Source organism: Acartia tonsa, chromosome 5 (genome assembly GCF_053477335.1).
Source record: "Acartia tonsa isolate MP-2025a chromosome 5, ASM5347733v1, whole genome shotgun sequence".
NCBI lineage: Eukaryota > Metazoa > Arthropoda > Copepoda > Calanoida > Acartiidae > Acartia > Acartia tonsa.
In genome coordinates this window covers 12,914,889-12,932,838 of record NC_137264.1, presented here as the reverse complement: position 1 = coordinate 12,932,838, position 17,950 = coordinate 12,914,889, and the positions used below count along the sequence as shown (strand labels likewise).

Sequence of the window (17,950 nt, the reverse complement as noted above, 5' to 3'; positions counted from 1 at the left end):
ATTCAATAACGTGCTGTGGAGAAGCCTCGCTTCGCTCGGCTTCCCCACACAGCACGTTATTGAATTAAATTGAAGCTTGCCTTTTTCCTGTGTCCAAATCTTTTCCTCCTCCCGCAGACTATCCAGACTGTCGGGGGGGGGGGGGGGGGGTACTCAAATTTTCAAATTGATAAAAAATTTTGTAACAGGAAAACGCCCAGCAAAGTTATATAAAGTAGCTACGCTTCTAAACCTAAAGACAAACTTACCAGGGCTACTCTTGAATAGGCAGGGAGGCAGGGGACATTGGACTGTAAGTTACAATAAATGGATTGTTTAATCTGGTTGTGTCCAAACTTTTTTAACGATATTTTTTTATCAATAGAAGGGATAATTTGATTTATTGCTTATTTCAATAAGATATAGATTTTCCATGAAACCTGTTTCAAACCATATATTTACTAGTTTCATAATGAACAATAATGCAGAAAACAAACTAAATTCTATCTACCCTTTTTTCAAAAACTATCAAAGTCAGATTTTTAACACATGTTTGATGGGAAAACTGAGAAAGGATATTTTAAATTTTTCGTCTACCGTCTTATCTCTGTTTCCTAATTATGAAAGTTTTAAATTTATTTTTTTTTTTTCAGCAAAAACGTCGCTTACCCGAATTCTGGGAGACCCTGTTAAAATTGGACAAAGAATGTTGGAGCAGCCGCAAGGGCAAAGCGCCAGTTCGCAGCAATTCCTCCGCCAGCGGGCTCAAGAACATGTCCGAAGGCGGCGATGACAACGCGCAAGCGGTGATGAGCGGCAACATGTCCGCGTTCGGCCAGCTGCTGAGCATGCTGGCCAGCCCGGTCATCAAGCGGTCATCCATGCTGACCGACAAACTGTTGCGCCTGCTGTCCCTAATCTCCTTGGGGCAGCCGGAATCAAGCAGATCCGCTGCCGTGGTCACGGCGGCGAATGCAATTACAATGGCCGCTACCGCGGCCGCACCTCTGGCCGCTGAGCAGCCGTCAACAAGCAGCAGCGCAGCTGCTGATGACTCTAGCAAACCTGGACCTTCAACGGCCCAGCCGCAACAACCAGTTGAGCGTACAGTCAGTAGTGATCAAATTAAGTTGGCCGTAGAGGTACTTACCAGCAAAGCTTGCAGCGAAGAGGGCTTAGAGGACGTGACAGCCCTCCTACTTAATCTATCCTACGTTGGCACCCAAACACGAGAATCCATCCTGTTCCTACTGCTGGAGGGTGCCCGCCAGCTGGGCCAGGTGGTCAGTGATAATGTCTCCACCCTGCTGAAGGAGTTGCGAGATCTGAAGTCCTCCGGCGCGCTGACCGCTCTGCTCAATACCAACAAGGATGGTCAACACACAGGACAGGAGGAGGAGGACAACAAGCAGAAGGGGGTGCTGGCAGACAGGTTTACAAAGGAGGCGGTTGTGCTGACCGCTCCGACCAAGCCGAAGGCTGGCGGCGAGCTACAGCTGTCGAGTATGTCGGCTCTCACATCCAAAACGTCAAGTCAATCATTCTTCCTAAGAGTACTCAAGGTATTATTTTTAATTTTTAACATAAGTATCCGCGGTTAACTGTATTTAAAATAATAAAACCTTACTAGGAATATTATATATTACAGTATTGTTTCGAAACCGATTAATATCCGATGGATTAGAACCTGTTCTAAGATATACTGAAGAAAAAAACGTGTTCGTGTTTAGCCTCGTATTACAGATAAACTCCATCAAATTACTGCTTCCATCAGTTTAATTAATATTTAATTTTTAAATTTTTTGTTAAGTATCTAAACCATTTTGAAAATAATTTTCAACCTCGCAAAAAATATAATCATATACTATACTAACTTGGACCCTGAATTAGCCTAGGATCTATTAAATTATCAACTTTAAGTACTTTAATTGAATTTTCAAAACTATTACCCAGTTTTTAAACTTTTCAACAAATATTTCAATATTCAGAAGATGTGTGTTTTAACATCATTGAGCTAATGCATATCAATTTATCTTCTATTGTCTTATCACTTAAGAATCCTGCAAATATATTACTTTTTTTTCTTCCAGGTGATAATTCAACTGCGTGAAGCAGCACTTCATGCCATGCAAAAAAGTCTCAAGGCCAAAAAGGACGCACAGGTGTTAGCGGCCGCCAAAAAGGCAGCAGCCCTGGCCCTGCGCGGCAGCGAGACCGAAACCGCTGCGGCGACCAGCGGCAGTTCATCAATGGAAGAAGGCGGCGGAAGCGCAGCTGGTACAACTGAAGCTGCTGCCACAGAAAACACAGATTCTTCTGCTGCGGAAGCTGACAATACTGAACCAACTGCAGCGGCTGCCGCTGCTGGCGGTAGCAGCAGCGATGAAACGCCAATGGAAGTTGATGAGACGAGCACGAGTAGTGATAATAATTTACATCCAGGGATGAATCCTTAAATTTAGACGTCTTAACAGACATAAGTCCGATACTTTAAGTAAAATTAATAATCTATGACATTAATTAGGGTAATTTTACTTTAAAATAGATAATATCATCTTTAAGCTGTTTTGATGCTTCTTTTAATGGTATAAACGATAGATATTAATTCAATATTTTTGAGAAAATGTATCTAATCAGAATAAAATTAAAGTCGGATCATTAAAATTTCTTTCAAATAAACTAATTTAAGGATTGACTTTAGATGACGATGATGAAATCCCACCCCTTATTGACTCAAAGGTAAGTTTTGAATATTTTAGTTTCAACTTGTCATTTCTCTAATTCTTTGCATTAAGTAGTAGGATGATTGTTTGTGTTAGTTACTTGCTACACTTTAAAAGTTTGTAAAGGGGACTGTGCACGAACGAGAGCAAGCGATATTAACCCCATTCTAGCTGATGTTATGCATGGTTCAGAAGAAAAAAAATATATGTAAAACGAGTTGCTATCTAAAGCATCAAATGCTCAAAACACGTGACATAAGTATACTTTTATGATATAAGTTATATGTTTGGCCTAGGGATTTTTGATTTGTAATAATGTAAACAATATGATGAATGCACTTTTACTTACTACAGCTCTTGATGATATTTTGACTTATTCTTTCATTGAATACATAAAATAACAGTTAATGAAAAGACGTCTAGTCTAATTCTTTTATTTTGCAGCACTTTGAAGAAGCAGAAGCCAAAATAGAAGAGGAGCAATGTTTCCTTGAGTCCCTGTCTGAACAGCTGGACTTGTCGCAGCTCTGGCAGACCCTGTCCGCGTGCCTGCGGGAGCTGGCAGACACCCCGGACCATCATGCAGTTCTTGTTCTTCAGCCAACTGTGGAAGCTTTCTTTTTGGTAATATTTTATTATATTTAATTTAAACTATTTATCAATCAATCTCATAAAAAAGTATATAAATGTAATTTTTACACTTTAACGCTAAATGAAAAAGTCTATTGGTTATTAGTGTTAAGTGCCTTAAAATATTTTTAATAAGTTTTTAGTGCATTTTTATCTTAATAAGAAGAAATAGTTATGTTTTGATTAATTGGTTCAAATTAGTAGTGTTCAAACTTCTTTACAAGTAATTTTAATCTTAAGAAGTAATTTTGTTTATCGTAATAATTGAACAAGAACTACATTATTCTCAGGTGCACGCAGCCGCAACCACCAACACAGAGAAGAAGAAAACCAACCAGAAGGAAACCAGACAAGAACAGCTGGCTCATATTCAGGTTATAACTTCAGGACAAAGGTATGGGAGGGAGGGTATATTGAATTGTAAATTTATGAGGTATACTGGTTCCCAAAGTTTTAGAGTCACTTTATCTTATTAATTTATTTAAAACTTTTGGTTGGTTCCTAGCCATAGCAGTGTAAAAAAAATTTAAGCAATAATTTTAATCTATGGAAGTAGGGGACAATTATACTGGTACCTTTATTAAAAGTTCTCTCATTCGTTGCCTTAAAAACTTTGGATACTCAGACTAAATCTTGATTGGTTAGTTCAAACTACCAAGAAGTTTAACCATATGTTCTCATACATTTGAAAGATTTTTGCTTTTATTGAACTGTATTTTCATTATTTCAATATTTTAGGAGGACAAGGCCAGTTTGGATGACCCAGTCAGCTTGACCTCAAACCAGACTACAGACCCAACTGACCAATTGTCACAGGAATCACTAATGTTAAATTTTTATTATAGTTAAACAATACCTGAGCAATTAGTTCAAAAATAGTCGGGTCCAAACATTTAAACCAATAATTTCAATCTACAGATTGAGATCCTACGATTGTTATGCCAACGTTGAATACAAAAAGTAAATTACAACCAACTTCTTAAGGAAAAATTTGTTTTTGATGCTGAATTTAGGTTAGGTTAAGTAAAGTTTAATTATAACTATCATTTAAAAAAAAAATATTAGTGGCTTTGTATTCCAAGAGACAAAGAGGGGCTAGAAAAATAGCTTTCAATCATCCAAAAACTTAATCTGAAAATAAAATAGCCTAAAACCTGAAATGGACCTATGTAAAGCTAAAAATTGAGAACCCCATCGGTTTAGTAGTTAAGGAGATCTTAAGCTACAGTAAAAAAACCTTACTACTTTACATAATAGGACAAAAAACATTGGTTTTAATATGGCAGGACACTAAAAAGTTTCTTGAGTTTGCGGAGACGCACAGAACTGTTCTCAATCAAATCCTGCGCCAGAGCACTACGCACCTGGCTGACGGACCATTCAGTGTACTGGTAAGTTTCGTAGCTATTCTAGCATTGTATTATACGGCCTTAGAGACCTCTAGGAGCATTTGATATAGGAAGCATAGCGTCCACTTCCAACTTTAGTAGTAAAAAGGAAAAAAGTAAAAAATATTTGCGAGAGTAATTTTTTTCCTAGAATATTTTTCTTGTTGGTTGTACCCTTCCCCTAAAATAGTTTTAAATATTCTCTGGACCTTTAAGAAGCTCCATTGTATAGGAGATCTTATAGGTTTTGTGTTAGCAAAATCCTTTGCTACACACAGATAGACATACATTCTATTCTGTTACATATATATATTAGGGTTTTGTCCGTACGTATTAACTGGAATTTAGACATTTTCAAGTTTAATTATTTATGACTAAATTTATTTTAATGAATTTTCTCGTATTCATTCGAATCCGGTGGATAGGAACCGGTTCTCATCCATACGAAAAAACTATGTCTAGCATCGTATTATATCCAGTTTTCTACGAATATAGAAATGTACAATCATAAGATTAAAACCAGTTTTTTTAGCCGGTGCCTCCGGCACCTCGGGGCTAAAATAACTAGTTTTAATCTTATAATTTTACATTCTATATCCGCGGAAAGCCGTTTATAATACGATGCGAGAAATAACTATTCTAGTCTTTAAATGGAAGTTAAACTTTAGGAAGTGTCTTGAAAACATATTCCTATTTTTTATATTTTAAGGCTTCGTGTTTTTCTTATGTAGGAAATATATCTTAATTTATTTTTTAATTAAATTACTTTTTTGTAAAAAGGAAATCAATCATTTTTTGTTTAATTGAATAAGTATGTTTAATGATATAAGTCATCTCCTGTATTCTCTATAAATCGCTTGGTCCGTATTTGCTTCTAATACATAAAAGTTCTTTATGAGAATTGTGTTTCTTTCCAGCTGTCATTAACGATAGACGGCTAGATTTTGATATGAAAATTCATTGATAAATTTTCTGTTTGTTTGCTTGTTTTGTATTTATGAGCTGCACTGACAATGGATGTTTGGGACGGTCCCTGTTGATCCTCCGGGGGTTCGTGACCACGAGCTTGGTGACAGACGTATTATGACCTCGAATTATAGATCAGCTTTGCTGAGTTCCACATAACAATATAACTAACGGTAGATTCCAGTTTGATGTTTATTTTGAAAAGGCAACTCAAATACTAACTACTTTATACAACAAATAATAATACATGGATTCAGGGATACATATAAATAAGAGTTACTTGGCACAAACATAATATGAAATGGTGGTTATGCAAGGCTGATCCCCTCCCTGCGTCAGGGAGGGGGGGGGGGGGGGCAGCAGATGCCTAACTAATCAGATAAACACAATTAAGGGCACAATAGCTATACAGCAAATGATATTGGTATATTTACAATGGCTTCTCCCGTAACTCAAGGGAATCAACAAAATTAAACATAGAGCTGGGAAAGCTTAGCTTCGATTTAGCCGGGTAAAGTAAGGAGCGTCCTACAGATGTTTTAATCCTTGTTTTTTTTAGGTTGACCATACACGAGTACTAGATTTTGATATCAAACGAAGATACTTCAGAACTGAATTAGAAAGACTTAATGAAGGTATAGTCATTATTTTTCAGTTTTTAAGTAAAAAATTTTAGTAGGGTTATAACATGATAGTGGATGCGTCCCTAGAATCTAGGGGCTCTGTATTCCAAGTGGTAGGACAGGGCAAGAATAATAGCCCAACACTTAAACTAAAACAAAAAGTCAAAGATTTAAATTTTAATTAAGAGGTGAGCAAAAAAAATTTGACATTTTAAATTCCACGCAGTAATGGATTGCGTGCGCAGCAAAATATAAACGTCAAATCTTTTTACCACCCATACTCGTTGGTGTTTTTCCTCTAAGTCCCAAGTCGAACAAAGATAACCTAAGACCCACCTTTTTATTTTGTATTAATTTGAAAATGACTGAAGGGGTGGGGTTAGTTTTCTGTTTGTCTGGTACTTAGGTTAGGTTATATTTGGTATTGGGTAATCCCGCTGGGTTAAGGCCTTTGCAGTGTTTAACTAAATTTTTCATTTACAGGAATGAGACGGGAAGATTTGGCGGTTCATGTGCGGCGTGAGGCGGTATTTGAGGAGAGTTTCAGAGAACTACACCGCCGCTCAGCCGAAGAGTGGAAAAATAGATTCTACATTGTTTTTGAAGGTAAAGATTTAGTTTTTTATGCTTTTTCGTTATTTTTATAGCCCTGGGAACCTGCTAAACAATGTTCTCCAAAAAGTTTGTCTATGTGTAACACTAAAATCGCAAGAAATTTACTGTTTGTTAATTATAAAAAGTGCTGAATATTAGCACATAGTACTTTAGTTGTTAAGATGTTGGGAATTGCACGATATGCATTTAAACTTGAATTTAGTGATCAATAGTTGAAACTGCATTTATAGGCCACATATTTGAAGGAATTTCAATTTTCTATTACGTAGTTTTAAAGATATCAAAACTAAAATTTAATTTTCACAAAAAACAGCATAACGACTAATTTAGTGATGTCTAATTGTTTATTTATTGAAATACAAAATATTATATGTTTGATTCTATAGTTAAAACTTATGCTTAAAATCTATTTTTGGAAATGCACTTCATGCAACTATCTCTTTGGAAGATTTTTACTTGGAAATATTTAGGCGAAGAAGGACAGGATGCTGGAGGTTTGTTGAGAGAATGGTACGTCATCATTTCAAGAGAAATATTCAACCCTAACTATGCCCTCTTCAAGAGTAGCCCTGGTAAGTTTGTCTGCAGTTTTTGGGAGTAGCGTAGCTACTCTATAATTAGGTTTGTACGTTAATTGATCTGTATGTCATAATATCAAGAGATATATTTAATCCTAACTATGACCTTTTCAAGAGTAGCCCTGGTAAGTTTGTCTGCAGTTTTTGGAGTAAGCGTAGCTACTCTATGATTAGGTTGTATGTCATTGTCCAATAGTTTGTATGTTATTATATCAAGAGACTAGCGGCTACGCCCCTAGAGGCCTCTAGTGGCACTTTAAATGTTGTTGTTTGTTAAAGTTAATTTTTTTTTTACGATACCATCTTATTTGACGTTGAAGTCTCCTCTAAATTTGAAATTTTTTTGATTTTTTTGTCATTTCTCTTGGGAGGGTGGTGGTACCCTCCCCCAAAATAGTTATAAACCTTCCCGGGACTTATGAGAAGCTACCCTGTTAAGGAGAACCCAATCGATTCAGCGGTTAGCGAGATCCTTCAGTACAGACACACACACAGACACACAGACATCCTGTTACTTTAGTATAAGGATATATTCAAACCTAACTATACCCTATTCAAGAGTTGCCCTGGTAAGTTTGTCTGCAGTTTTTGGAATAAGCGTAGCTTCTCTATAATTAGGCTGTATGCCCATTAGTCTGTATGTCATAATATCAAGAGATATATTTAATCCTAACTATGCCCTATTCAAGAGTAGCCCTGGTAAGTTTGTCTGCAGATTTAGAAAAAGCGTAGTTACTCTATAATTAGGTTTGTACGTTAATTAGTCTGTATGTCATAATATCAAGAGAGATATTTAATCCCAACTATGACCTCTTCAAGAGTAGCCCTGGTAAGTTTGGCTGCAGTGTGAAAGTTTTGGAATAAACTTATCTCCTCTATAATTGGGCTGTATCTTCATTAGTTCCCAATTGGTCCCCAATCATGATGAACAAAATAACCCCTTTTTAATTATTGGTTAAAAAGTTTGGTCACTTCTAGTAAGGAACCAACTAATCAAAATTACAGAAAAGTACCCAAAGCTTTTAACCAATGAATAACTTGTTTATAAAACTTTGGGTAACAGTGTTTCCGCTCCATCATTTATACAGAATTTAAAGCGATTAAAGGCGAACTTTAAAATTAATACAACGATGTTTTTTTTTATTAACCAGCGTGGCGGAGCCGTTTAATTTTGATGCGGCTCCGGCTCCGACCTAAAATCAAGAAAAACTCGACATATTTTTTTCCCCCATAAAAAATATTTTTGACTTTTGAAGATTTTAAAAGTTCAATATTTACGGCTCCAACTCCAGCAAAATATGGCGGCTTCATGGCTCCGGCTCCGCAACACTGCAATTAACCCAATAAGTTGGCCTAACCAATTTGTGATATACATCCCCAATGATTTTAAGCAAAATTAACCCCTATGTTTATTTCAGGTGATAGAGTAACGTACACCATAAATGATTTCTCCCACATAAACTCCAACCATTTGGACTACTTCAAGTTTGTTGGCAGAGTTATTGCTAAGGTAAGGTGTGTGTGTGTGTGTGTGTGTGTGTGTGTGTGTGTGTGCGTGTGTGTGTGTGTGAATGTGTGTGTGTGAATATTGGATAGGTATAGATCAACGGAAGATTATATTATCCTTTTTGTTTCCAAACTAGCGGCTTCATCCATAGCACCTAGTTACTTTGGATACAGAGTGCTAAGAAAATGAGCACAAGACCAACTATAGTATAAAATAAAATAGTATTAAACAGCTTCACTGAAAAGGAAAAATCTATCAGTTTAGTAGTTATTGAAAAAATATTTTTTCGACGCTAGATGGGGTTAGTTAGGTTTTTGTTTATTTTGCGATTTCTCTTGGGAGGGTGTTGGACCCTCCCCCAAAATAGTTATAAACCTACCAAGGACCTATGAAGAGCTACCCTGGAAAGGAGTAGCGGTTAGTGAGAGCCTTCTGTACATACACACAGAGATCCTTTTACTTTATTATTAGGATGATATTATCGTTTATTTTGTCCTTTGTTATTAATTACAAATTTGAATAACATATTATGATATTTAGGCTATCTATGATAACAAATTATTAGAATGTTATTTCACAAGAATATCTAAATAACATATTATGATGTTTAGGCTATCTATGAGAACAAGTTATTAGAATGTTATTTCACAAGAATATCTAAATAACATTTTATGATGTTTAGGCTATCTATGATAACAAGTTATTAGAATGTTATTTCACAAGAATATCTAAATAACATATTATTATGTTTAGGCTATCTATGATAACAAGTTATTAGAATGTTATTTCACCAGAATATCTAAATAACATATTATTATGTTTAGACTATCTATGATAACAAGTTATTAGAATGTTATTTCACAAGAATATCTAAATAACATATTATTAAATTTAGGCTATCTATGATAACAAGTTATTAGAATGTTATTTCACAAGAATATCTAAATAACATATTATTAAATTTAGGCTATCTATGATAACAAGTTATTAGAATGTTATTTCACCAGAATATCTAAATAACATATTATGTTTAGGCTATCTATGATAACAAGTTATTAGAATGTTATTTCACAAGAATATCTAAATAACATATTATTATGTTTAGGCCATCTATGATAACAAGTTATTAGAATGTTATTTCACCAGAATATCTAAATAACATATTATTATGTTTAGGCTATCTATGATAACAAGTTATTAGAATGTTATTTCACAAGAATATCTAAATAACATATTATTATGTTTAGGCTATCTATGATAACAAGTTATTAGAATGTTATTTCACCAGAATATCTAAATAACATATTATTATGTTTAGGCTATCTATGATAACAAGTTATTAGAATGTTATTTCACAAGAATATCTAAATAACATATTATTATGTTTAGGCTATCTATGATAACAAGTTATTAGAATGTTATTTCACCAGAATATCTAAATAACATATTATTATGTTTAGGCTATCTATGATAACAAGTTATTAGAATGTTATTTCACAAGAAGTTTCTACAAGCATATCCTAGCCAAAGCTGTTAGACATCAGGTAATTATTTAATTTTGGTGATAGAATTGTTCTATCAAGTTTAAACCTTCCTCTTAATCTTGATAAAATTGTTCTATCAAATTTAAACCTTCCTCTTAATCTTAATAGAATTGTTCTATCAAGTTTAAACCTTCCTCTTAATCTTAATAGAATTGTTCTATCAAGTTTAAACCTTCCTCTTAATCTTAATAGAATTGTTCTATCAAGTTTAAACCTTCCTCTTAATCTTGGTTTAGGTTTAACTAATGTAAAAAAAACCAGGGATCTAAAGGAATAAGTTAAATTAATATACATATTACATCCCCAATGATACACAAACTTAACCCTTCTGTAGATCAAAATTAATGGTTGAAAGATTTGATCACTTAACTTAATGAATCAAAGTCCTCAAAGTTGTTAAGTCAACGAGTAAGAAAAAGTTTTTATAAAACTTTGAGGACTAGTGTAATAAACAGCCCAATGTCCCCAAAAAACACAATCTGAATTATGCAAACTTAAAAAAAACACATGGTACAATATTTTAAGAGATGCATCTCTATAATTAATTCCTGAAAATGTAAATATGTCCTTAAACAGTTTCCTGTATTTACGCAATTTTGCAACTTAAGATACAAGGTTTTTGTTTAGAATTAAAAATTAATATTCTGCTTAATAAATCTGGTACTCTACAAGTGATAATGTTCCTTTGTGACATTTTTTTTATTATTGTCTTGAATTTTAGAGCTTTGCTTATGAAGTTGTTGTCATCCTTGTCATTAAAATTACTTCCCTAATAGATTTGACTAACAATTTTCTTTTTAGGATATGGAGAGCGAAGATTACAGTTTCTACAAGGGTCTTGACTTCTTATTAGAACATGATATAGCTGATCTAGGGTATGTGTATCATAGATTATATAATAGTAGCGGTTACGTCCCTATGTGCCTCTAGGGGCACTTGAAGGGGCGGGGAAGTAGACCACCCGTATTTTCAATTGTAGTTTTAATAAGAGAAGTTATTCAAATATTTTGGGGGTCTTTTTTTAAGGGGCGATTTGTTTTGGAAGGGTGGTAGACCGTAGTACCCTCCCCCCAAATAGTTATAATCCTTCCCAGGACTTATGAGAAGTTACATGGTAAAGGAGAACCATAGTAGTTAATCTGTTAGAAAGATCCTTCGGTACAGACATACAGATACACACACACAAACATAGACATCCTGTTACTTTTATATAAGGACTAGCGGCTTCGCCCCTAGCCTCTAGGGGCTTTGCCCCAAGAGGTGATAAAAAAAATTAATATTTATTGTTTTTAGTGAGAGAATGTTGCTATTCTTTCATTCAAAATAAATGCTGGAATAAAAAATATTTTTTAACAAAGGACCTAGGAAATCTTCAGCAAATAAAAAAAAAAAAAAAAAAAAAAAAAAAATGGGGGGGGGATTTTTTTGTTTTTGGGGGGGTTGGGGGTGTCCCACCCCCCAAGAAAATAGCTTAAAACCACCACAGGACCAATAGGTATATACCCTGAAGAGTAGAATCCGATCGGTTCAGTGGTTACCGAGATCTTAAGGGACAGACAGACAGACGGACGGACAGACGGTCAGACGGACAGACGGACAGACAGACATCGTCCTACTTTGTATTATAGATTAACAATTAATTTTTATTTTATTTTTTTTTCCAGGTATGATCTGACATACTCTACAGAAATTCAAGAGTTTGGTGTCACAGAGGTCAGAGATCTCATTCCAAATGGCAGAAACATCCAGGTAATATTATATCGGCTGCAATTATGGATAGATGTCTTGTTTAGAGGTCCTCTGTACAAATAAGCATTAAATTTATAGCTTTCAATGGCTTTCCGTTCGTTCTTTCATTATGCTTTTAGGTAAGGAATTTGATAGGGTGATATGAGATATTAAATTCGTTTGCAGAATCTCCAGACGCCCGTGTTTCTTGAGATAAGCTTCTGACTTTTTGTGAAGATTTCCTTACACATTACCTACCTATTGTAGGTATTTATTTTACAATTTAAATATTTTCTAGGTTTTGTAAAACAAATTCTCAGTTCGGGTGAAGCACTTTGTTAGTAGCATGGAGGGGGTGGGGAGCAATTAGACTGTCAATTACACTGGTACCCAAAGTTTTAAACACGTAATATTTTACGTTGGCCTATCCCTTAATATCTCTGGATAATAGCGAAGCTCCTCTATAACCTTTTAACTATTTAGGTTACTGATGAGAACAAGAAGGAGTATGTCCGTCTGGTTTGTCAGATGAAGATGACTGGGGCGATCAGGAAGCAGCTGGCAGCTTTCCTCGAGGGTTTCTACGATATCATCCCCCGCAGGCTTATTTCCATATTCAATGAACAAGAATTGGAACTACTGTTATCAGGTTAGGTTAGATTAGGTCCTGCAGGATTAGTTGGGGTCCTGTAGGGTTAGGTAGAGTCCTCCTGGAGGGTTTCTATGAAATAATCCCCCGAAGACTTATTACCATAATCAATTTAACGAACAAGAGTTGGAAATACTGTTTAAGAAAAAGTTTCCAAATTGCCGAAAATGTCTATCCAAGTGCCAAAAAGAACGTCATGAGCACTTTTCAGATTTGGATTGTCCATGTCCAAGTTTAATTTTTTTTTTCAAATTTCATTTCTGTTGTATCAATAGAAACTTAATTTACATTCACAAAAGTAACAGATTTTTATGTGAGTTTTTTCTATCATAATGAATTTAAAAATTCTGAAATTAATATTTGGGTATCAATTACTTGATAAAATTGCTCTATCATGTCTGCAAGTGCTTCTGGTATTAAAATGAGAAATGTAAGAAATCTTATTTTATTTTAGGTCTGCCTGATATTAACATTGACGACTTGAAGGCCAATACTGAATATCACAAGTATACAGCTACTAGTCTACAAATTGTTTGGTAAGTTTGGGGACTAAATCTTTTGGGGGGACCAAGGGGAAGATTTATGATAAGCTCAAACTCATCGGAAAAAAAGGATGACCATTCATAAGAGCGAAGCTCTGAAACCAGATGCTAGGTCAAACTATCATCAACAAGTTTAGAGTGTCAATCTTATTCGCAGAATAATGTTTAGGGAAGGTTTACTTAGGTTTTAGGCTATATAAATTTTTATTTGAAAATTACCTTTTAGTTGTAAAATGCTTTGTAGGAAAATGTATACAAAAAAATATTACATTATGTAATTATCAATATAATTTTCTTTTTCATTGGAAAGAATATTATAGGACGTAAAAGAAAGACTTATAAGGTAAATAATATAAAATACCTTTACTTTTAAAAAAACTTAATATTGATTTTAAAAATTGCTCTAAGATAATTGGATCTCACAGGAAATCTTTATTTTCCTTAATTTATAAGAAAAGCTTATATTTTACCTTCAACAAATTAGAATAAATGTATTAGTAAATCATAACTTTTCCATTAGATTTTTTTATTGAGGGGCGTATCTATCACCCCTTTCCCTTAATATAAAAGTTGAGAAAATAAATATAAAACAAGGATGACAATATCCATAAGTAGCGAAGCGCAATTAATATTTATGTATGGACAAACGGACAAAGTAATGTTATAGAGTAGGTGTTCAGTGGTCATAAAAAGAGGGAGAAAAAAGAAGGAGGGTGAGTTTTTCGTTTGTTTATTACCTGAGGTTAGGTCAGGTTGGGTTTTATTGAGCACTGGGTAGCCCCGCAGGGGTAAGGCATATAGAAGAAAATTAACCCCTTCCCCTTATTTTAAAATTATTTAAAATAAGGAGGTGGGGTTTTAGTGCTCAATAGGTACTTTGAGGAAAAGCAGCCATTTACTTGTAAATAAAACATGAAGCACTAGAAGTGCGAGGGGGAATGTCCCGCGTCATTACATTAATTTTCTGCAATTCTTTGCTTGTACTTTCTTGAAATAAATGATTGATATTTTGTTGCAGGTTCTGGCGAGCTCTGCGCGGATTCGACCAGACCGATAGAGCCAAGTTCCTCCAGTTTGTCACTGGATCCAGCAAGGTTCCTCTACAGGTAATCACCAGGCTTTGATTGCATGACCTTTGTTTCTAAATGGGATCCCCTGCTAAAGGGGGGAGGGAGTTAAAAATATGAGGGAGGTAGAAAATGACAAAATAAAAAGTAGTGAAAACATTTTTTCCCCTCCTTGGGGGGAAAAAAACTAGAAAAATATGGGGGAAGGGGGGAAAATAAAATAAAGAGTACCTACTGAAAACATTTTTCCATTCTTGGAAAAAATGAATTATTTTGCAGCTAGGGAATAAAATGAATCTTGCACAGAATATACACATCTGACCTAATGCTAGCCTTATTCCCTCTACCCCACTCTATTTGATTATACGGTATACTTTTGCATGAAAATTAGAAGTGATATTGTTTGCAAAGATTTTTAAGTCTTACGTAAATTACCCTGGTACCCAAAGTTTTTTTAAAACTTTATCTTATACTTGGGTAATTTTGTTAAATAATAATTCCAAACTTTTCAACCAGTTTTTATTTTAATCTACTGTGGGATTAATTTTGTTACTGGTCATTGGGTATATAATATTGTATGTATATCAATTAGTCTTACATGGTCTTATCCCTATAAATCAGGGGTTTGTACCTAGAGTCGATTCTTTTACAGTCCAGCGAACTAAAATTACTATGAAACGAGTAAATAACTATTACTTTGCAGGGATTCGGAGCCCTGGAGGGTATGAACGGGGCTCAAAAGTTCCAGATCCATCGGGATGACAGGTCAACTGACCGCCTGCCAGCTGCCCACACTTGCTTCAACCAGCTAGATCTACCAGTTTATGAGGTTAGTAGCGGCTGCGCCCCTAGCATCTATCTCTATACCCGAAGAGACATGGAAGGGTAGATAAATAGCCTAAAACCATACTAAGACTTATTTATATAAAAAAAATAGCTTTAGACCAACTCAGACCTATAAAGTGAATCACTGTAAAGTAGAACCATATCGGTTCAGCGGTTATCAAGATCTTTCGCTACAGACAAAAAAGCTTACAAAAGGATTAGGGCGAGAAATGGGACTAAAATGCTGGTACCCAAAGTTTTATTGAATGTTGATTAGTTCAAGCCATTTAGTAGTGTCTAAACTATTGAAATAATAATTTTACTGTCCTTAAACAATTTGGCACATGTAAGCTATTTTTCATCCCATTTCAAAGTTATTAATTATCAAAATTAAATTTCTAGATTTATGCAATTTTAATGGATTAAGTTTTCATTTTCAAAAAAACTAATTTTAACTACCTAAAAAAAATTATTTTTAATGACTAATTTTAAAATTTTTCAGACTTACGACAAATTGCGCAGCAACTTACTGAAGGCGATCCATGAGTGCTCGGAGGGCTTTGGATTCGCGTAATTCCTACGACAACAAGGTCAACATCTCTACATGCAGTGCGGGGCTAGAACACACTTAAATAGCATCAAGATTCACAATACGGCGTATGTACGTCAGTTGTATGATACACTTTTTTTATATTATTTAGTTCTAGTGCTCTGATAGATTCAGAATTAAGCAAAATTAAAAGTATTTAAAAGTCAGAAATATTTTTTCGCGCATTAATTTTTCTGATATTATTGTACTTGTAATTTTGGTGGGAAAAATCAGTGAGAAAAAAAGTTATAATATAGTAAATTAAAGTTTCAGTTTAGTAATAAAAAAGAAAATTAAATATGTTGCTTTTTCTGTTATCATGATTATTGATATTTTTACGGAAAAGTATTTTGAAAAAAAAACTGCTTTTTTACATGTCCGCTAAATTATGATTTAAATTATTAATTTATCTATCACCTCTTTAAGAAATAATAAACCTTAGTTACTTTTTCCGTTCTTTATGATATTTTATGAACTAATATACAGTTTAATTCTTTTTTCTAAAAATTTGATTTGTTAAGATATTTAATATTTTATGAAAACTCTCTCAAATGAGAAAATAGAAGTTTAAATAAAAAAAGTATTTTTAAGTAAATTGTATCAAAAAAATGTTTTTAAATCTATAAAAAAAAATCTAGCTTTGCTGTTTAAGTAGCAATTTTCGCAGTTAAATATTTTATATAGTTATAGTTTTTTGGCTTTGCTTTTCTCAAAAAAATGTTTAATACATGTCAAAAAATACATTTAAAAATCCTCAAAAATTAAGGGAATAATAAGTTTTGAGACCATTTAGAAATAAAAAAAACCACCATAATGTAAAAAGTAAAAAAATAATGAAAAACATGTAATAATTTATGAAAATTATTGTGTTGAAATTCTATATTATTTTTAATAAAAATTCAAAGATATTTTTTTGTGTTTATCTGATTTAAAAGTTGGATGGTTGTGTGTCTGTTTGTCCCTTAAAACCCTTTAAACGGAACCTAAAGCATTAATCATTATTCATCGCATCGTATTATAGACAGTTTTCCGAGGATACTAAAATAAAAATGATAAATTTTAAGATTATTTCCAGTATTGTTGGCACCTCGGGGCCGAAGGCATGGGCCAGCAAAACAGGTGCTAAGTTTATGATTTATAGAATAGTGTCGTAGATATGATACATGATTTTTCAGTATGGCTAAAACTGGTTCTAATCCAGCAATGGATTAAGTATTACTTGGATCTGAGACCATTATATCAAATATACTCCAACGAAGTGAAACTTGTGGCTAGCTAAAATAACGATTCCTCCCCTCCCACTGGATGAGCGAACTGACCAATAAATGATGTCCATGTTGGCAAAGGGAATAACAATAAGTTCTTCAATATTTAAATAAAACTTTACAGACGAATAGAATTACCATGTTCAGTTGTAGCTGCTAGTCATGATGATTAAAAGCCGTTTCTGAATAAACAAGGATGACAACATCCATAAAAGCGAAGCACTGAAAAGGTAGGACAAACGGACATTAACACTTGTATAGTGTCAGAACTGAATAATCATGATATAAACTTTTATGTGTTCTGTTTAATCCTGATATAAAAGTAACAGCATCACTGTCTCTCTGTGTGCCTGTCTGTAACGAATGATCTCGGATTGAAATTCAGACTGACCGGTTCTAATCCTACGAATGTTAAACGGTTTCGAAGCCATACTGGAAAATAAATTTGACTTACTCTACAAAGTTGTTTACAAGAGCCGAAGGATTTACTCGTATTCCATATTTATTCAGATTCTCCAGAAATAGCCTAAAACATGTATAAAAACAAGGATGACAACATCCAAAAAAACGAAGCATTGAAACGGTAGGACAAACGGACATTAACACTTATATATTGTCAGAACTAAATAATCATGATATAAATGTATAAGAGTCAAAGCAAAATTGTAAGTAAATTTGTTGAAAAACTGCTTGATTATAGAGTTGCTTCGCTTATTACATTATACTTTGTTG

At 34.1% G+C, this 17,950-nt stretch overlaps 1 protein-coding gene across 4 annotated transcripts in view; it reads left to right on the top strand.

Moving 5' to 3' along the window:
- The window catches only part of HUWE1 (HECT, UBA and WWE domain containing E3 ubiquitin protein ligase 1), a 75,292-nt gene extending 58,431 nt beyond the window's left edge, over positions 1 to 16,861 (top strand). For 2 of the 4 annotated variants that reach the window (XM_080160357.1, XM_080160358.1), the window contains exons 53-71: positions 633 to 1,541; positions 2,070 to 2,421; positions 2,681 to 2,718; positions 3,147 to 3,326; positions 3,623 to 3,706; positions 4,071 to 4,150; positions 4,621 to 4,723; positions 6,246 to 6,321; positions 6,793 to 6,915; positions 7,395 to 7,496; positions 8,921 to 9,012; positions 10,470 to 10,553; positions 11,355 to 11,428; positions 12,218 to 12,302; positions 12,765 to 12,930; positions 13,385 to 13,466; positions 14,491 to 14,578; positions 15,243 to 15,368; positions 15,867 to 16,861. In XM_080160357.1, coding sequence (XP_080016483.1) covers positions 633 to 1,541; positions 2,070 to 2,421; positions 2,681 to 2,718; positions 3,147 to 3,326; positions 3,623 to 3,706; positions 4,071 to 4,150; positions 4,621 to 4,723; positions 6,246 to 6,321; positions 6,793 to 6,915; positions 7,395 to 7,496; positions 8,921 to 9,012; positions 10,470 to 10,553; positions 11,355 to 11,428; positions 12,218 to 12,302; positions 12,765 to 12,930; positions 13,385 to 13,466; positions 14,491 to 14,578; positions 15,243 to 15,368; positions 15,867 to 15,938 — 2,916 coding nt within the window. In that variant the 3' untranslated portion in view covers positions 15,939 to 16,861. Of the gene's footprint in view, positions 1 to 632; positions 1,542 to 2,069; positions 2,422 to 2,680; positions 2,719 to 3,146; positions 3,327 to 3,622; positions 3,707 to 4,070; positions 4,151 to 4,620; positions 4,724 to 6,245; positions 6,322 to 6,792; positions 6,916 to 7,394; positions 7,497 to 8,920; positions 9,013 to 9,549; positions 9,619 to 10,469; positions 10,554 to 11,354; positions 11,429 to 12,217; positions 12,303 to 12,764; positions 12,931 to 13,384; positions 13,467 to 14,490; positions 14,579 to 15,242; positions 15,369 to 15,866 lie in introns of those variants that run through there. The other 2 variants (XM_080160360.1, XM_080160359.1) reach the window with 2 other exon arrangements.
- The last annotated feature ends 1,089 nt before the right edge of the window (positions 16,862 to 17,950 follow it).